Source organism: Leptodactylus fuscus, chromosome 4, assembly GCF_031893055.1.
Source record: "Leptodactylus fuscus isolate aLepFus1 chromosome 4, aLepFus1.hap2, whole genome shotgun sequence".
Taxonomy (NCBI): domain Eukaryota; kingdom Metazoa; phylum Chordata; class Amphibia; order Anura; family Leptodactylidae; genus Leptodactylus; species Leptodactylus fuscus.
In genome coordinates this window covers 209,425,814-209,442,078 of record NC_134268.1, presented here as the reverse complement: position 1 = coordinate 209,442,078, position 16,265 = coordinate 209,425,814, and the positions used below count along the sequence as shown (strand labels likewise).

At 44.9% G+C, this 16,265-nt stretch overlaps 1 protein-coding gene across 1 annotated transcript in view; it reads left to right on the top strand.

The window, feature by feature from the left end:
• ITGA8 (integrin subunit alpha 8) overlaps positions 1–12,563 on the top strand; it is a 124,599-nt gene extending 112,036 nt beyond the window's left edge. Inside the window, exons 28-30 of the mRNA XM_075271698.1 lie at positions 1,018–1,119; positions 5,737–5,859; positions 9,535–12,563. Of these exons, the coding sequence (XP_075127799.1) occupies positions 1,018–1,119; positions 5,737–5,859; positions 9,535–9,621 (312 nt within the window). The 3' untranslated portion in view covers positions 9,622–12,563. The remainder of the gene's footprint in view (positions 1–1,017; positions 1,120–5,736; positions 5,860–9,534) is intronic.
• The last annotated feature ends 3,702 nt before the right edge of the window (positions 12,564–16,265 follow it).

Sequence of the window (16,265 nt, the reverse complement as noted above, 5' to 3'; positions counted from 1 at the left end):
CAGACCACACGATCTCTGACACATAAGACACGGTGGTATGTGAGACAGAGTCTAAATCAGAAATGTGTCGAGAATTTGCTTTTAGGTTGGCAACGTCTAATGTTATGTTTCAGAGTAATGGAATGAGAACTTGGCTTTCCTTGGAGGAAAGAAGCTACTTCTCTAGTGCTAACTGTAGGTAGCAACCCTGTGAGTCAATGACTAACTGACTAAAAGGCCTAGGGATATCAGTCAAACCAAAGGCACCTACCTGTAGACAGCTGTTTTGGGGTTCTCGCTCTTCATCAGAGTTTGGATAGGCAAGATACCCTTGGTGCAGCTCAGGAAGGTCTGGCTGGTTTAGGCCTACAATCCCAGGGAACCAGTACCACTCGGAAGTTTAGGCAATGTCCTAACACTTACCCTAACAGTACTGATGAGAAGCAACACTGATGCAGCTACTAGAGATGAGCAAACACTGTTCGGATCAGTCGTTCCGAACAGCACACTCACATAGAAATGAATGGAAGCACCTGGCACGGCGACCGGCCGCCGGCAAAGTGTACGTGCCAGGTGCTTCCATTCATTTCTATGGGAGTGTGCTGTTCGGAACGGCTGATCCGAACAGTGTTCGCTCATCTCTAGCAACTACGGCTACACCCCCAGTGCTCCGAAGAGTTCATTTGCATATCAACAAAGCTGGCAATATTTTGGCTCTGAAACATGTCTAGGAATATTATCCAAACCAGAGACAGAAACAGCTTGATTTACAATGATTATTCCAATAGGTGGCGCTAGACAGACTGTTCTCTTCCTTAGGAGAAGAGCTCATTTGCATACTTTTTCCCAGGGAGCATTGCCAGAGACTCCCGAGACCATGGGGATCTCCACAAGGAGAACCATAGAAACCATGGCCTTTGATCATTAGCTGCAAGAGTGCTGTTAAGTTTCTAAAAATGGCCCCAAAATACAGAAAAATGACAATATCTTGTTGAATTGACATTACATACTTGATGTTTTGTTTTTGTTTTTTTGCAGAGGGACAATGAATATTACTCACTTACTGCCAATGTGTCTTTTGAAGTGAAGAAGATGCCGTATACAGTTCAACCTGCGAAACTGCCTGCAGCGAGTATATCAGTGAGTATATTGAACCTCTATAGTTTCATAGACAATTACAAACAAAGCCAGGTTTTCTCTATCAATGGACCCAAATGTCAGGAATCTCAGTTTAGCTATTGTCGCTTTAAGATTTACTGTGCAGTTTCTGCAATGTTCAGGCCTCTCCTGGGTTTATCCGTTTAGCAGCTGAGGAGGGATATTTAAACCCTGTTCCTGCTCATCCAGGTGTCTGCTATTTGTTTGACCCTAGTATGACCATTTGTGCTGGACTGCTCTATACTAACCTTTGCCTAGTTCCTGGAACTCCACTGATTTTGGCTTTGATGTTACCTCTCGGACTTACCTTTAGCATGGACGTTCACTCTCCTGATTCATCCTCCCGATTTTGCATCCTCCTACTTTATCATGGGTTCTAGTTTAACTTCAGATTGTGGAGCGTTTATTTCTTAAATTAGTTTCTTTGGTGATAACTTGGGCTTCAAATTCAGCACAAGTCCTTCTGTCGCTGGTGAAGCTTTTTGGGTGCCTGGGATCTCTCTCTCAATGCTGTGAAAGATTTAACGTCCAGCTCTACGGTTCTCTGTTGTCATCCAGAGACACTACAATAACAGTAAATTCGTTCCAGCCAACGGTAACATTGACCATTTTCTCACCATGATACGGGGCCAATCCTTTATTGTAGAGCACCATCCGTGTTTACTCAACGCATTTAATGAGACTGGAAACTGTATATTTGATGTTCCCTAATAACACTTTGCTCGCTCTCGTAAATTGTATACTTTGCTATAAACAGAGACACTGGATGAGAGTCTGGAGGATTTAATAAGAGAAGTAATGATTCGGGATGAAATTGCTGGAATTAATTCTAAAGAAAACATAAAGCCGGAGCTCGGGGCCATTAATATTATTGACATCTGTTTACAGTATTCTGCATATTTACACAGCTACAGTATGTGACCTTGCTGCGTGCGCTTCTAAATGAATGGAAAAAAAAAAGAAGAGCGAAACGCGTTGAAATCAGGGCCCGGGATATATGACATATGGCATGTGCAGAATTTAAACAGTAAAACAAATATTATCTAAATGTTGCCTATAATACCGAGCTCACGTGTAGCCTGCAGCTATTTACAGATGTGTATGGCTCCGTACAATCCCGTAGTTGGTTTAGAGTCTCAAGAGCTTTCGGTACTTAAAAAACTGAAGAAAAGGAAAAGCGTCTTCATCCAAATTACACTCTAAAGTTTTCCCTAGCAATGTTGTAAGGCCAGCAATACACTTTAGATTTCGGACGGTCTGTGCAAGGTGGTAGCCAATAAACCAGCATGGTCAGTCTGCTGTTGGCCAGCCGCAGATGACCAATAGTCATCATTGGTACGAAAGGCCCAAACGGCCATTTTGGCCAATGAAAATCTAATGTGTATGGCCACCTTATGCGTTTCCATGTCCCAGACACATGCGGGATGACTTATCTTGCCTTGTACAACATTTTTCCAGTGAACAGGGCATAAAAATGCCAAATTTCAGCCACAAGTGCTGGTTTTTGCACAAGAATTGATACTTTTGATCATTTTGCACCCTGCTTGCCACTATTCAGGGCAAGGGCATGGTCGGGATAAAGGCAGGTTGAGGTGGGGACATCATGGTCTGATAAACCTATGACAAAAAACTGGCGTAGGTTCCATTTCTGGTACTTGGAATCTCTCGAAATGGGCCTAGATTATTAAGGGGCCTCTTCATCATACCGGTGCAAGTCGCAACAGCACACAAAGGAATTAAGACTGGAGCGCAACTTATTCAGATCTATGGGAAAGGTTTCTGGACATGCTCTGTGTATGGAGAGGGATGAGATAAGTTGTGACATCATCTATTGTCAGTAGTGGGGTTATACCCCAAATCACCCATCCCACCCCCCCACACAGCTGTCACCATGGACTGTTATACCCCAAACCACCCACCTCACCAACTAAGAGGAAGATGAGACCCCACGGACTGTTATACCCCAAACCACACACCACCCTCCCCACCGACCCCAAACCCTCCCCACCCCCCACCCCCCACTTTACTACCTTTGGCAATGCCAAATATCTATTTGGACATGTCAATAAAGCTTGTTTGATTTGATTTAGTGGTACAACCTACTGCTATAGACCCTAGACCAGGGACAGGGAACCTTCGGCTCTCCGGCTGCTGTGAAACTACAACTCCCAACATGCTCCATTCACTTCCATGGGAGTTCCAAGAACAGCAGAGCAAGTATGCATGCTGGGAGTTGTAGTTTTGCAACATCTGGAGAGCCGTAGGTTCCCTACCCCTGCCTTATCCCATGGTCAGTATAGCTGGTGGAGTCTTCAGTTCCATCCGATGACCAGGCAAGTATGGGGCTACTTAGTGCTCAGTTTTCAATATCCATGGAATAAGTGGGATATAACCCTCCAAGTAGAAAAGGAAGTGTCCGAAAACATAGGAGGACTAACTGATCTAACACCTGCCTGTGTAATGGATGGTCAACCACAGACGAGCTAGCTCTGACCTGGAGATGACATGTCTCCTGGCTCGCGGCGATACATCGTACATGTAGAAGGTTTGGTGTCAGTGTGTTCTTCTCTGTTAATACAATACATGAGCAGATACTTTGCGGTGGACGAATATGAAGATTTATAGTTCAGAATTTACGAGCAGCCAAATGTAAGAGGAAGTAGAGATTTCCTTCCATCTAGGAAGGGCAGAGGCAATGCGGCGTCCCGGGGAAGGTGTCTCCTGTACTTACCATTCTTCCTTAGTTCCAGCTTTTACGACACGTTAGATGTTTTCTTTAAGCCCTTGTAGAGTCTCAGAAGTTCACGCTATGAAGTCCAAGCTTGTCGTCCACCTGCCTCCTGGCCCACAATAACATTACCATATGTGCAGCACACGACCTTGACCATCTGTGCAGCACATTTCCACCTAAATGGCAGATGCTTCTGCTGAGACAGAACCTGAAAGCATCTCGGTTCATGGAGACGGTTCATATTATCAAAGACATTATCATCAAGACTAATGGAATGACGAAATCCTTCTCCATGGATATGTCCAGCTATAAAGTGGGCGTCCATACTGGAGCACTGTCACTTCTAAAATGTAGATAGGTCTCAATGTTCGATGAGTCAAGATTTGACCCCTGGGCTCCCTCGGCAGCAGAATGAAAGGGCCGCTTCATTGTTTATACCAGTACGTGGGTTTTTTCATATAGGTGACGCTGCCTAATACATTGGGGGCCCTGAGTGTCACACCTCCACGGATCAAACAATTATAGCCGATTTGTCTGTCTTAAAGGGAGTGTCAGTCTTATTAAACCAGCCCTGCAGTTAGATAGGTTAAGGTCACCCCCTGTGAGTCACGGCCTCCGTTGCCAAGATATTGCCATTTTAGTCAGTATGCAAATGAGGTCTTTGGAGCAATGAGGGTGTTGGCACTTTCCTCTATGGAGCAATGGCAACGCCCTCATATCTCCAAAGATCCTATGTGGATATCTCGGCAATGGAGGCAGTGATTCACGAAGCGGAAACACCCTTGGATTCAGGTGACCCTAACCTATCAATCTGCGGGGCTGGGTTGATATGTTGGGTTATGGTGACACTCTCCCTTTAAGGAAAGATAATCACTGTTGTTTCATGGAAAACCCCTTTATGGGTTGCCCAGAAGAAATATCTATTTTTCAACCCATTAAGAGAGATACTCCCCTCACTGATCCCCATTGCTTACGTTCCAAATTTGCCCAGGTCCCGTATCCGTCCCGATGCTCAGCCTATCACTAACTTGGACTGGTTGCTGATGTGTCCAGTGATTGGCTGAGCGATCACTTCCTGTGTGTCAAGCAGGTACAGGAAGTAGAGACCAGTAGGGGAACCAGACAGGAACGGCACCAAAGTGGTGGGGATCAGTAAGGTATCGCTTCTCTTTTTAGACCATTCAGACCCTTTGTCCTCACCAGACAACCCCTCTAGGCCCTACAATGCCCCAAATCCTACCTATGGCCTTGACGTCTTGCTCTTTTTGCCTCCATGACAAGGATCCCCACAGAACGTATTATCCTATTATATCGCAATAACGTTGTGTCTAACTCTCGGGCCTTCCCCATAGTCCTATGCGCGATACCCCGTAAAGAGTGTTTACATAAGGACACAGTAGTAGGAAAACAATGAAGTATCTTTTGGCATGAGCCAAGGAAATCAAATATCATCTTAGAGTTTACAGGCAACGACTGACAGCGTTCCTCATGGCGGTGATGTAAATTGACTTTTCATTGAAGTGCACTAAAATGTATATTTAACCTCTCAGTCATCAGATATGAAATATTTATGGTTTCCTCGAGCGCTGAGCATGGGCTTAAGATTTCGTGTTCTGTTCCCATAAAGGAAGCTGTTCCCCATTTATCATCGTATATAAGGACATGTGCGTGTTTGGGGGGGTTTAGGCATCTTCCAAAATCCAGATTACAGTACGAATCGTGTTCTAGGAGATTTTTTTGTTGAAAACCTTCCACTCCTCCAATCTTCCTGTTTAAGTTAAGTGTAGGAGACTTGGAGCAGATTGATGGGAAATGTGCAGACGCAGATGATATATTTTTTTGTATTTCTTCTTGTGGTTTTTCTCCAGATAAAGACATCAGTGATTTGGGCGACTCCGAATGTCTCGTTCTCCATTCCTCTGTGGGTCATCATACTGGCCATTCTACTGGGGTTGCTGGTTTTAGCCATACTGACAGTAGTCATGTGGAAGGTAAGACTGGTTCTTTTTTTTAGTTTTGGAATAATCTGATATATGGCTTCTTAAAGGGGTTTTCTGGGTCATACCTATTGATTATTGGGGGACCTTCACCGATCAGCTGGTTGATGAGGCCACAGAATTCACTGAAAACCAAGCACAGCGCTGTACATATCATCGAGGCTGTGTTTGGTATTGGCTCAGACCCATTCACTTGGATGGCACTGAGCTGGTGTTATACCATGTGAGCGATGACCGTGATCTCATCGGCACAGGTAAGCGCACTTCAAACAGCTGATCAGCAGGGGTTCCGGTTGTGAAATCTTCACCGATGACCTATTGATGACTTATCCTAAGCATATGTCCTGGGAAACCCCTTTAATTCTAACTTAAAGAATCACTTAACATAGAAATATGCAAATCTGTTTTCCTCAAAAATCATAAAGGGAATGTTTTTGTCCTCACTTATTTCAATTTGCAGCATCTTCTACTTGATCCTGACACATACTGGCTTAAAATCCTGCAGAGAACATAAAGCTGCTCATCTGTTACATCTACAACCGCACCTCCCATGAGGCAACCTGAAGTGACCGCTTCAGGCGGCGCTATGCCAGGGCCCTGGGGGGGGGGACATTTTTGCTTACCTAAGCCAGTCCAGGACAAGCTGTCCCGGACTGGCTTGGCGTCACCGTCTCGGCAGCCTGGCACGCGAAGCGAGCGGTGGATTAGGGAGACCCTTGTGGCCACAGCGCTGCTCCAGCGGCCTCCCCTCATGCTCAGGCAGAGAGCAGGTATTCTCCCTGCCTGCTCTCTGCCTACTAACGCCACTCCGCCCCGCCCCCTTTGCTCCACCCTGCCCCCTCCGATCCGCCCCCTCCACTTTCTGTCGTCCGCCTCGGGTCGCAAAAAAGGTAGGTTCACCCTTCAGCTGAGGGGGTGGGATTTAGCACAGGGCCGTGGCTTATAATCGTTTTATCCTACTGTAGATGGGGGGGGAGGCTCCTGCTGCAGCTGGTTATAATATTTTTTGGTTTTATTTATAATATCAGATAAAATAAGATCGGAGGAAAGGAGGACATTTAGGGAGGAGAGTGTAGGATATTATTATAGGTGCTTTTTATTTGTTTAGTGTTAACTTTTACATTGGGGACCTATGGGCAATGTATGATATATGTAGGAAATCCTACCAATGTACACTTTTTTGGGTGGGGACATAATATGTAAAAAAAAATAAAAAAAAATGCTCAAAAATTGCCAACCACAACCACGCCCAATCCCATCTTTAGTTGTGCTATCTATGTACCCAGGCACACTCTTATATACTGTATATACTATTGCAACATAAAACTATAAGGAACTTTTTCTTCCAACATCCAACTTTTTGTTCCTAAAAAATATTCAAATTTTAGTCTAAATTGCTTAGCTAGGCTGGATTTAGGTGGCTTTGGACACTTGGACGCCACCGTGATTGAGGGGAGGGGGTCAGGAGCCCCCTTATAAACAATGAATTCTCCAGACTAATATAAAGTCACTTCTGACTTCCATGATTTGACCGTTCGCCAAATAGCGCTACAAAGGCTCCAAACCGTAACCATAACCGTACCGCCAGTGCCTCATTGCTACGTGTAATAAAATCCGGGATTCTTGTGCTGGAAATAATAACACTGTGTAGTTTACAGGTATCCGGGGATTAAAGAAAAAACATATTTCTCTAGGAATGTTCCTCATAATGAGTTTACAACATTATAGGAGCAGAACAATGTAGCCGATGGGCCCAGGGGTTAAACCTGCTACATCCATCAGCTTCGGGGGGGAGAAAGCCAAATTGGATGTTTTTAGGTTATTGTTAAAACAGGTAGACGGAAAATGTGTTTTTAACCGAATTTTTAATCTCTTGACCAAAGAATTGGTGTTTTTGTAAATTTGTATTTATAGAACATTTTGTACATTAAATGATTTATGGCTTTTTTTAATTTCTCTTTTAAATTTTTGTTTCATTTAGAATTTTTGGGAGATATTTCAAAAAATTGCATCAATGAGATGTTGTTAATAGATTGTAGTAGACTGCCCCTCTCTTTATAGCCTATGATGGTTTCTACAGGTAATGGTAGAACAGTAAGACTGGGTTCACATGGGGATTTTTGGACTGGATTTTGACGCGGAGGCCGCCTCAGAATCTGGCCAAACAACGGCTAGCCGTGATTGGATGCCGGTGCAGTGCACTGGCATCCAGTTGCAGTATTCCGCTCCGGATTAGACCCAAATGTATGGGCCTAGTCGGGAGGGAGGTGTCGCGCCACAGACGCTGCAGTGGATTCCGTCGTGGAATCCATAGTAAGGAAGGGCAGGCCGCTTCTTTTTTCTGCAAGCGGCATAAAACCGTCAACAGCTCCCATTGAAGTCATTGCGAGGCATTTTTTTTTTGGACCGGATTCTGAGGCCGATTCTGCATCAAAATCCAATCCAAAAAACCCTGTGTGAACCCAGACTAACCCCCTCAGGGGGCATCCTCAGGCTTATAATTACCAAAAAGAGGCCTTTCTGATAGAGGGAACTTCGGAGATGGGATTAATCCTAGATGTCTATATTTGGAACACCCGTTGAATCAGCCAGTGTCCTTAGAGAAGAAGTTAACATGCAATGAGAGGATCTTTCCATGACCTTGCCAAAAGCTATCCCTTGAGTCACCCTGATATACATGTATGCTCTACTTGGCCAAGGATGCATATGTTCTGCATACGTTGACATGTCTGGTGGTGGCTCATGTCCCTCCGACTCCAACTGGTCTGAGACCTTCGCGGTAGAAGGCATGTTGACATACATCTCCCCCATCTTTCTCTCCTCCATGCTTCTCTCCCCCGTACACATTAGCTGGTTATTTGGTCCCAATGGGATTGTCAAGTTGGGCCAACATTAGTTCTGAGACCTTTGCGGTAGAAGGCATGTTGACATCCATCTCCCCCATCCTTCTCTTTCTCTCCCCCATCCTTCTCTCCTCCATCCTTCCCTCCTCCATCCTTCTCTCCCCCATACACATTAGCTGGTTATTTGGTCCCAATGGGATTGGTAAGTTGGGCCAACATTAGGTCTGAGACCTTCGCGGTAGAAGGCATGTTGACATACATCTCCCCCATCTTTCTCTCCTCCATGCTTCTCTCCCCCATACACATTAGCTGGTTATTTGGTCCCAATGGGATTGTCAAGTTGGGCCAACATTAGTTCTGAGACCTTTGCGGTAGAAGGCATGTTGACATCCATCTCCCCCATCCTTCTCTTTCTCTCCCCCATCCTTCTCTCCTCCATCCTTCCCTCCTCCATCCTTCTCTCCCCCATACACATTAGCTGGTTATTTGGTCCCAATGGGATTGGTAAGTTGGGCCAACATTAGTTCTGAGACCTTCGCAGTAGAAGGCATGTTGACATCCATCTCCCCCATCCTTCTCTCCCCCATCCTTCTCTCCCCCATCCTTCTCTCCCCCATCCTTCTCTCCTCCATCCTTCTCTCCCCCATCCTTCTCTCCTCCATCCTTCTCTCCTTCATCCTTCTCTCCCCCATACACATTAGCTGGTTATTTGGTCCCATGGCCTGCTTAAGTCAACCTTCATCAAGCAACAACCAAAAAGTATTTGAATGTTTGATAATAACCAAATGTACAGCTAATCCCAACATTTGTTCCTTCATTTTTTAAGTGTGGATTCTTCGACCGGGCAAGACCACCACAAGAGGACTTAACAGATGACACGGAAAAATTAACAAACAAGACATCGGAAGCATGAAAAAAAAATTAAGTGCCGTAAGACTGCTAAACGGAGGGCCAAAGATTGTATGTACCTGCATCGCCACTGTGCCGCGTTGCATCTGAGTTGCGCTGTACCGACCACTCAAGGAACATCTGTTGAACGATGCCTTAAATCAAAAATATTCCTTCAACATTCACAGATGACGTTTTTATACTTGAATCTTTGCTGGTTACATGCCGACGAGTTGCACGATGTGCGCTCCAAAGACTTGTGAGAGTAACAAAAACTACGAGGCAGTGCCTATATTACTGTACCGGGACGTAGACTTCTCTGACCAAATCTAGAACCACTACTAAAGGGTCTGGGAACATGCCCACGATGGAACAGAACTCTGTTGGATCACTGGCAAGTGTCAGATTTATGACTGTTTTTGAAACTGACTATAAAAGATGAGGTTAATTTTTGAATTTTTTGAATTTTTTGATTTTTTTTTTTTAGCAAGCACAAAATCCTTCTTCTTCTTCTTCCTCTCGACACTTCCAAAAACATAACTGAGATCTGTAAAATATTTTATACATTTGTACAAAATGTCGAAAGGTTCTCTAAAAAAATATGCCTTTTTTAATGAATGCCAACCCCTACATGACACCTACTCAGTATGGATCTAGAGGCCTCATTCAGGTCATTCCTCTGGGTCAAGAGTTTGGTTTGATGTTGACTTGAGTCCAGTTGAGTAGGTGACAGAATGGGACCCCTTGTGCTCTTCTCGGAATGGCCGAGATCACTTTATATAACAATCACTTTTATTTATATCACTTCTTACACTGTTACACTATTACCGTATTAAGCAGTGCCTTCATTTTTGGTCTACGGAGACTTTCCGATGACTCGGATTATAAAATATTGCACTCAAAAATAAGGATGAAGCAAAAAAGACTGGATAAAACTAAGGTTGGCTTTACAGACCAAGGTTGTGGTCACCACACAGTGCCCAGCCCATGCTACTCTCAACATGGTAGTCCTCGATGATGAGCCACAAGTTGGCAGCTACCACTGTAGACCACGTCTTTCATTCAGGGTTCCAGAGGAGCATCTAGACTTGTTTGCCCTCAATAAGAACGAAGGATTTCACTTGATGGTTTTCTTAGAATGAAATATGTAGTTTGGTATATTGGGAAATGTCTCTTCTCAGTCAGAGCCTGTTGTAACCTGTGGGTTTGCAGAGTTGGAAGGCCATGGGACCAATGATGGCGCACATCTATCAGACAGGATTCCATGGGGAATCCCAGATTATTTCAAGGCAGGATCTGTGCCTAAAGGGGTGCAGAGGAAGCAGTCACAACTAGGCCTCTGTCTCTGGGAGGCCACAAAGACAGCATTATAAATGGCACATGGTCAGGGGGACCTGTTACAGATATTGAAAGGAGGCCCTGTAGCTCTATGTTGGGCCTTTGGGTAAATCCTTTGACTAGAAGATTTATATCTTCTACTGGGAAAAGCCTCTAGTAGGGTCACCTAAAAGGACACTTATAGAGGACCTTTCCCTACCTCCAAGAACTCCAGTTCTTTATATCCTTTAACAGGCACTGCTCCGTTGATTCCAACACAGTTGGAATTTTTTCTCTAGCCCCCATCATTCCTGAGCAATCAGTGAAGTCAATTTTGGTATCTTATATGTGAACTAAACTCCCTAATGTGAGGTGGGTGGTATCAGGCAGCAGCAGTCAAGACAGAGCCTGTCTCTTATTGGACAGTGTCCTAGATCTCTGAGTCACGCCCCCTTTCTTGTCCCTACCTGACATCACCCATGTGATATTAGAGAATCTAGTTAGCATGCACCAATTGGTTGGGAACGGCATGGACTAGAGAAAAAATTCCAACTGTGCCAGAATCAGTGAAGCAGTGACTATTAAAGGAGTACGTGGAGGTGGTGAAAGGTCCTCTTTAAGCTGTCCATACATTAGCTGGTTTTCAGATAGCTATTGTCCATGGGTGGACTGCAATGGTTGGTATTTTGGACAACAATACCGTAATTAAAATGACAAATCACCGATTGACCTCTGGCATGACCTGGGGCTTGGTCTGTACTTCTTCTGATGTCATACAGGCCTATCTTTTAGCATTATGATTCTTCAGCCTCACCAACCAACCGCAACCAAAAACCCCATGGGGCAGATCATTTTTGACAGATATCTGCCATCACTCTCCTTCTATCATACTTGTTCAAGTTGAGGAAAGCTCTAATGTCGACCACCCAAGATCTCTAGTGTATGGCCAGCTTTGGGCTCATGTATGGGGGTCATAGATAAGAACCTCTACCAAACTAAACTATAGAGAGCAATGAAACTTTTCTGTGCAATATAAATGAACCCAAGACATGTTTACACTGGCTTTAGGTGCATCTCTTTATATATATATGTTGTAAATACAGAGATGCAATTGTTATGAATGATACCGTATTGAACAGAGGCGTAGCTATACAGGGTGCAGAGATAGCGTCGCACCAGGGCCTAAGTGCCCAAAGAGCCCATAAGAAGACACCAGTTATAAATGGCACATGGTCGGGCCCTGTTACATTTGGGCCCATTGTGTTACGTCTCTGAGTATTGATATTCTTGTTGTGCGCCTTGTTTGAATATATCTCCTAGTCAGACACAAGGCAGCCATGGGTGTATTCCAGTCGTTTCCACTCCTCACGTGATCCTGATCTTATTTGCAGATATGGCTGTTGTGGGACCTTTTTCTTGGAATACACAAATCCTCTGAATGTATTTTCCAGGCTCGTTCCTTCTGGCTTTAGGTCCATACATGGAGTTCAGTCATTGTAGAGATTTTCCACCCATTCCAATATTGTTATTCTATTAAGCCAGCCATCACTTGTACAAATAACACTATTCTGGGCGATGCTTGACGACAGACGTATTAAAAGCCTATGCAATGTGCCGAGGACTCATTTCCCAAAACAATAAAAGAGGAAATGCAACAAGATATTGTGTCTTATTTATTTCAAGCAACACCCTACAGGATTCTTAACGGGGCGTCAAGGGCAGTAAAATGGCTTCTTCACTGGCTATTAGTAATCCAGGTTAGTACCTAATGTTCATGGTGGTCCAAAGCAAGTTCCCATACCCCTGCAAATGTGATTTGGTCTCCACCCAGTGGTGTAACTAAAGTCATGTGGGCCCCAGTGCAAACTTTGACAGGGGCCCTTTACCTCCTCCCTACAAATGGGGCGTGATATAAATAGTGAAGGGGCCCCACAAAGTATAATATGCTCCACACTGGGTCCCACACAGTATAATATGCTCCACACTGGTCCCACACAGTATAATATGCTCCACGGTGGCCCCCCATACAGTATAATATGCTTCAAAGTGGCACACACAGTATAATTTGCTCCACACTGGCCCCACACAGTATGATATGCTCCACGGTGGCCCCCCATACAGTATAATATGCTTCAAAGTGACCCACACACAGTATAATATGTTTCACACTGGCCCCACACAGTATAATATGTTCCACGATGGCTCCCCATACAATATAATATGCTTCAAAGCGGCCCACACACAGTATAATATGCTCCACACTGGCCCCACACAGTATAATATGCTCCACAGTTGCCCCACACAGTCCCCTCCAAAGAAAACCCAGCCCCTAGTATAATATGTTCTGAAAACCTCAAGCCACTTCAGACAAACCCCATAAAATTCACTTTAACAAATATTTATGAGGTTCAGCCCTCCAGTTCATTTCAGTGCTGTAATACTCTGGAATCTTCTAAGACCTTATAGTATAATAAGTAGGGGCTCACCTTGCCTCACCTCTCCTGGACATCTTCATTCCATCCAGCTCTCTCCAGGATCTCTTCCGCCCTCTCCTGTATGCAACTGACTGGTGTCATTATGCTGACGTGCCCCATGTGACCGCTGAGGCCCAATCACTGGCCCTAGCGAAGAACCCTGAGGAGCGTGACATCAGTCGCAGGCTGTCAGGGCCCCAAAGAGAATGCTGAAGACCTTTGGAAGCCCAGGGGAGGTCAGTATAAGTAGTTGTTATTTTCCGTTACCTCCTCTGGGCAGGTTTCTTTTGGAAAGGGGCCCAGGGGCATGTACATACAGTATATTACATGCCATAACACCGGGCCCCTTCCCAATCTTTCCCCAACGTCCTTCATGGTGCTGCAGGGCCTCTCCAGGCTCAGATGTGGCCACACACTCTGTGACCAAGATCTTTATATTCCTGCTTTGTTGTTTGTCTCTCTGCAGCTGAATGCTGAGAATACAATTCCCAGAAATTACAAGTAGAAAGTTGTGTGTATTAGGCTCTTCTCTCTGTTACTGGCTGGCACGGCGCATGCGCTGCTCTGTGTTCGTTATACTATATTACGTATATAATATAATATATATATATATATATATATATATATATATATATTAAGTATATTACGTATACTATATTACGCTATACTAGAGCCCATATCTCTGTCCCTGCTTGATACTTGTCTCAGATTAGAAGAACCATGAATATAATAATTAGAGATGAGTGAACAGTGAAATATTCGATATTCGAACGAATATCAAATCCCATTATAGTCTATGGGAAAAAAAACTTTGTTTCAGGGGAAACCACTATTAGACTCAGGAGGGTCACCAAGTCCACAATGACACCTAAGGAAATGAGGACAACACCTCTGGAATGCAACTGGGACAGCAGGGGAAGCATGTCTGGGGGCATCTAACATGCCCAAATCACTGTATTACTCCACTAATAATGCAGGAGCTGACTTTTTCCCATAGGAATGCATTGACCAGCGTTGATTGGCCGAATGCCATAAAGAGTACAGCATTCGGCCAATCAACGCTGGTTCTGCCGGAGGAGGCGGAGTCTAAGATCGGTCCACAACAGTCTCCATTGTGGTTTGATCTCAGATGTAGCAGTGTTGCGCGCACAGCTCTGCTACACCTGAGATGTAGCAGAGCTGTGTCAACTCCGCTATACCTGAGATCGGACCACAATGGAGACTGCTGTGGACCAATCTTAGACTCCGCCTCCTCACAGACAAGCCTTCGGCAGAACCAGCGTTGATTGGCCGAATGCTGTACACTGTATGGCATTCGGCCAATCAATGCTGGTCAATGCATTCCTATGGGAAAAGTCAGCTCCCGCTCAGCTCTGCTATACCTGAGATGTAGCAGTGCTGTGCGCTCAATGCTGCTACATCTGAGATGTAGCAGTGCTGTGTCCACTCTGCTATACCTGAGATGTAGCAGTGCTGTGCGCTCAACACTGCTACATCTGAGATCGGACCACAATGGAGACTGCTGTGGACCGATCTTAGACTCCGCCTCCTCCAGCAGAACCAGCATTGATTGGCCAATCAATGCTGGTCAATGCATTCCGATGGGAAAAAGTCAGCTCCCGCATAACGCAAGCTGACAGGGATCCCGACTAGCATATAATGGGCTGCCACGAGATAGAGCCCCAAAGAGCTGGGTGAGTAACATTCCCCCCTAAATAAATGTAATCCCCAGCTAACCCTGCCTGTACATCTGTCCCTGTCTCACAGTCACATAGTTCACAGTCTCATATGAACGGAATCTGAAATCCACCATTCCTATAAATTGGAGGTCACCTGATTTCGGCTGCCAATTCCTTTTTCAGATTTTTTTTCGATGCCTCCGTTGTCGTAGTTCTTATCTCACCTCCCCTGCACAGTTATTGGTGCAAAAAAAGCGCCAGGGAAGGTGGGAGGGGATACGAATTTTTAGTGCGTTTGCCGCGTGGTATTCCATTGGAATTGAATATCTCGAGCAGCCTGATATTCGATCGAATACCAATTCGATCGAACGCCGTTCGCTCACCTCTAATAATAATACATGAGCCACAGAATATCACTTCCATTGGTCAGTGACTAGCTAGATAATCTGCCATGAGTTTAGAAACTTGTAACAAATTAGATTCACGCAAAATCAATTAATTCATCTATAATTATAACTAAATTACTTATCCCATTTCTCTTCACAGCAATGTCCTTTGGTTACAAGGTAAAGTTCTGTTTGTTGCCACCACTAGGGGGCTCTGTAATAAATACACACAATATGAGCTCCCCCTAGTGGCACCTTGACTGTAATGGCCCGCCCTTCTGACAGTGGGGAGATATGGGTGCCAGTACTAATGGCAGCACTGGGGCACATACTGGGAAATTCGAAAGTGCGCTGTTCAAGCTTTACCAGTATACACCAGGTGCTAGGACGTGTTAGTTCTGGCACTGATATCCCATCTGACCCCACAAGCAATAATGATGAGAGGAGCTGCAGGAGTTAATGAAACCGTCTGCAGACAAAGACTCTGGGGCAACTCCATTAAGACTCGAGTATTGTACCCCAGTCTTAATAATTGGCCCAACTGCTGCAGGGACTAAGAGATTTATGAAGAGGCCGAGGTTCGGGGCCCTGCATCGCCCTCATGCGCAGAATGTGGTGGGTGAGGACCAGATTGGGACTTGATTGGTCCTTTCCAGTTTTGTACAGTCATTCAGCCGCGGGTGTAGCTAGTGAGGCACCTGTCCCAGATGTTTTTGACCAAGGGAGCGTCGAAACGTTCTCTGTCATGACAAGAATAGTCAAAAAGGACCAATCGGCAGGCGTGAAAAGCCCAATGACCTAACTCATCTGCCT